The 4905-nt window shown below is 32.5% G+C and overlaps 1 protein-coding gene across 1 annotated transcript; it reads right to left on the bottom strand.

Annotated features, from left to right (window-relative positions):
- Nucleotides 1-3547: 3547 nt before the first annotated feature.
- On the bottom strand, nucleotides 3548-4782 carry LOC109533738 (the record flags this gene model as incomplete). The annotated part of the gene is given in 3 exon segments (XM_019899138.2): nucleotides 3548-3656; nucleotides 3733-3831; nucleotides 4591-4782. Coding segments are annotated over 3 exon segments (400 nt in total), but the record flags the coding sequence as incomplete, so codon positions are not given.
- Between the last annotated feature and the right edge of the window lie 123 nt (nucleotides 4783-4905).

The raw sequence follows: 4905 nt of genomic DNA, 5'->3' as shown, positions 1-4905 counted from the left end.
GTATAATACCTATAAGTCTAATCGTTTTTGATATAATTTAAATTTTATGTAAAAAATTATAGTTGCAGTCACTCGAATAATTATTTATTTTTCCTTTAAGTAAATATGGTCTACTTGATTTGAGTCCCATTTATTATTGAAAAGGATCTACTTTAATGGAATTTCGACAAAATTTTGATAACTATTAATACAAAAGGTAAACCTCCATTTTTGATATTGATAATTTTATCTTATTAAGTATTAAAAATAAGGGTAAGTTTGTGTAAAGTTCTCTATTCTAAAAGCGTTTAGTTTTCGAAATATCGTTAGTTTATTGTTTCCATATGGCTATTTCGTAGCATCTTATTTTAAGTACTGTCACTCTCAGTTGTCATAACAAAAGAGGCCATTTTTAATATAATCCAATGCCAAAGGAATGCTGACAGCTGTTAGTTAACCTTTGAAACTAATTAATATTTAGCCCAGACGCTTAAATTATACAAACGAAGATTATTTAAACTTATTTATTATTTCTAGAGAATGTGATAAAGTTAAATCAAGAACATGTGACACATTTGCCTTTCAATATCCACAAAAACAGAAGCCTTCACGCTGTGTTGTTAATCAAATTACAGTTTCAAGTAATTTGAATACGTCTAAATAACAGTGCAGATTCAATTTATAAGAGCCACCAGAAAAATTACAGAGCCTTAGATTTAAAGAAAAAAAAGGTTTGTGTTGTTCATATAATTATAATTGATAACCTTAATAATTAATAATAAATAAACGGTTCTTAATATAATTGTATCACATTCCCCATAATACGATAATAAATAAGTTTAAATAATCTTCGTTTGTAGAATTTAAGCGTCCAGGTTTGATTATTAGTTATTTTCAAAAGGTAACTAACAGCTGTAAGCATTCTTTTGGCACTTGATTGTATTAAAAATGGCCACTTTTGTCATGAAAATTAAGAGTGACAGTATTTAAATTAAGATGCGGTAAAATAGTCACATGAAAATATTAAATTGACATGATTTCGAAAACTTAACACTTTTGGAATAGACAACGTTACACAAACTTACACCTATTTTTAATACTGAAAAACATAAAATTATCAAAAAAGAGGGTGTCCATTTGAAAAAAAATATTTTTGGCGGTTTTCTCAACGTCATTTTGAAACTTATTTTTTTAACACTTTGCATTAATAGATTTCTAAATGCTGTCGAAATTCCATTAAAGTAAGTCATATTCGCATGTAGGAAAAATAAATAATTATTCGAGTGACTGCAACTTTCTTTTTTTACATATAATTTCAAATATATCTGAAACGGTTAGACTATGGGATATTATACACCACGAAATAAATCCAGAATTTGGATTAGAATTCAAAAATGTAATAATATATAGGGTGTTCCATTTAAAATAAGCAAGTTGATACCTACTTCCGGTATAACCGAAAGTGTAGCCATCTTGGAAATATTTTAGGTCGCTTGCCGTCAATGCCTTCGGCACACTGTGCAATTTGGAAATTTCTCCTAATTATAGTTTGCCAGATATCAATCGCGGCGGTTCCCGGTAGGACACCCTGTAGAGGGGCTATACATGATCGCCCTTTAAGGAACAAAAATTATTTTAACAATGCCGCATCACCGTACGACTTTTTTCAAAAGAGCTTTATTTATAGTTGTGTTAAGCTATATAATGAGTTGCCTCCGCATTTAAATGAGTGACCTTTTGGGTATATTTAAAACTTCGGTACAGGGTGCATTTGTTGCATAGACAATAGGTATTTGAGGTTTATCGAGTATAAGATATTGAATATGTATCGAGTATGTAATCTTCTTGTGTTTTGATTGATTCCTATCTGTTTATGGTTTATTTTTTATTTCATTTTTTTCCGTAGAACTTCTCTGTTTCAGAGAAGTTTCACACATTGCATTGTGATATTGTTGATTTCAATAAATTCAGTAAAGTTTCCCTTCAGAGAATATAGTATACTTAAATTGAAACTCGAACAAAAGAGGTAATTTTTAATTGATGGTTAATGTTATATATGTCTATAGATATTGTAGTGATTGTTAATTAGCAGTTATCTTGTTTGGTACAGTGTGAAGCACAGGTGGTTAAGTGGAAGAGTGGCCATCGACTAAACTTTGCCACTTGTGTTCAGTATATTCGTATCATATATTGAATATGTGTGAATGTGCAAAATAAAAACGTATTATTATTATTATTATATATGCGCAGAAGTCTAGTAGCACGCACACAAGAATGAGTCAAAGGACCTGCTTAACAGTCATCGTCAGGCAGCTTAGCCTTTTTAAGGACCGATTACCCAGTTTCTTAATCCTTAATTTTTACGAATGTCATGTGTCGCTGTGATATAAGCTAAAATATTGTTAATATTTTGTTTTACTGATCTGTTTGCCTTTCTAATTTAAATTTATTGCAATGTTCTTGAATAATCAACAAATGATTACACTCGGTCTGGGTGGAGTATTATTTACCCTACTTAGTGCAGGTTTGAAGCTTAACAGGGGTAGTAGGTGTAGGCGTTTTGGTGATCGCCCCCATGAATCGGAAAAGAGCCTCAGAAGGTTTTATATTGCCACCTTAATAAAAGGTGTGGTAAATAGTGAGTGGGATGAAGAGCATCTTAATTAAATACACAAGAATGACGAAGTCAGTTTTTTGGTTTACATGAATTGCTTGCTCCGTATTTGGCAAAAGATATCCGAAAATTGCATTTGAAATATGAGCAGCGATATTTTGTCCCATAACTGAACTTGCTCTTCCACCAGGTCCAACAGTTCGTTCATGTTTCTGTAATTTTCATGTGCCGCATGCGCGTACCTCCATCATTCCGATTCATTATTCCTTAATTCGTAAAAGTTAGACATACTTAGACTTAGATCAGGTTAATCTACACATTGACTGAACAGTGAGCGTAAAACCTGATGCTGCGAATGCTTGCTTTTACTATTGCGATGGTAATGGTCCGGGCCACCGAACTAGCAAAATTGCGCATGCTCATTCTATGGGAGCATAGTCAGCGTTTCCGCCTAACAAAGAACAGCTTTGCATCAAAAACCCGTTGCTTTCGCGTCGCCGGTAGCAAGCTCGGCTATCCACCTCTACAATATCGGGCAAAGTTCCCAAGATCTGGCATAAACATACTGGCCTAAGCGTACTCCCAGAAAATTATTTTAAAAATACATGCATATTGAAATAGGTTCCCAAAAATATCAATAAAATCTAGGCTCATGGGAACCCGTGAATGCAAGCTTTCATTAACGAACAAAATAATGTTATTTGGGTTTGTTCTTTCGCCGGGCGACATGTGAAAATATAAGTCGCTCTTTAATATCACGTTTGGGTCAATCACCTCTAGATCACAGGTTATTTTTACGTTACGTTTATTTTTCACAGATTGTAACTGCGATGAATTAATCGCTGTGAAAAAATAACAGGTAGTGATTTCTTGATCAACTCTACTTGTTATGACCAAACGATGAGTTGGTTAAGTGAAAATACTCAAGACTAATTGATTTAAAGTAATACATACCTATGGCTATAATATTCAGTGTCTTGTTCATCAGTCTCCATACTGAGCCTCTCAATTGTTCCAAATCCTTCATCATGCAAACTCGGATTTGATCTGCTTATTTCTGTTTCTAAAAAATATGACACATATCAGAATAGAGTGGTTTAATACATAGATTAAATGCTTCAATTTATAATGATAAATACCTGAACTCGGATGCTCTGCTGTTCCTAAACGTCTGTTGTACATAGTTATTTGTCGCCCACGTCGCATGTCATCACCGATAAACATATTCCTTTCGCCTGCTGAAATTACATCATATAATTATAATTTATTATCATATAAAAATGGTGCTGTTAAGCCCAAATGGGCACTTGCGTCCTGACAACTGAGAGTGACAGGATTTAAAACAAGACGCGGCAAAATAGCCATATGAAAACAGTAAATTAACAATATTTCGAAAACTAAACACTTTTGGAATAGACAACCTTACACAAACTTGCCTTTATTTTTAATACTGAATAAGATGAAATTATCAAAAATTGAGATTTTCATTTGGAAAAAATTATTTTCGGCGGTTTTCTTAACTGTATTTTAAAAATTATTTTTTTAACACTTTGTATTAATAGTTTTCAAAATGTCGAAATTCTATTAAAGTAAGTCCTTTTCAACAATAACTACAGAAAAAATTAATTATTATTCCAGTGCCTGCAACTTAACCTGTTACTAAGCTCTCAATTTAGATTAACGTAATGATTGTGTTCTTCTCAGAACTGTTTTCTATATCTCGCTCAAGATACAATTTTTTTCAATGCATGACGTTTATATTTAATATAGTTATTATAGGTGAAATTGTTAGAATATAAGTTACACAAATATAATCTCCCACAGATTAAGTGTGTTTAAGTGTTAGCGGTTATTAATTTACTATCAATTTTGTAGGTAAAATGTTTCTACTTTTAGCAGTTATAACTGAAATAAAAAGTGTGAACCTCCAAAGATTAGAAATTGGAACGTTTCATCCTATTTCATATTTTTGGCTACCAAAAAATATTATTCCTTACCTCCGGGTTGCTGATCATTATCCGACTCACGAACAAACAAATTCAAAATGCCGCTGAATATTTGCCCATCCTCCGGAACTTTGGTGTGAGAAGGAATGTTAACGGAAATGTGTTCCTCCTTGATTTTCTTTCTAAGATCGTTTCGAATCACTGAGCGGCATAACATCTGAAGTGGTAATGGAGCAACCTCGACTAGAAAAAAAACGAAGATTTTCATTGTTATGCTAGTTTTCTAACTATCATAAAACACACAAGTAACCGACATAATATTGCAACACATTACTATTACCATAACTTAAAGACATCGTAGATACT

Source organism: Dendroctonus ponderosae, unplaced genomic scaffold (genome assembly GCF_020466585.1).
Source record: "Dendroctonus ponderosae isolate FM_Combo_2020 unplaced genomic scaffold, Dpon_F_20191213v2 Dpon_F_20191213_5, whole genome shotgun sequence".
In the NCBI taxonomy this organism is placed as follows: domain Eukaryota; kingdom Metazoa; phylum Arthropoda; class Insecta; order Coleoptera; family Curculionidae; genus Dendroctonus; species Dendroctonus ponderosae.
This window is presented reverse-complemented; position numbering and strand designations above follow the sequence as displayed.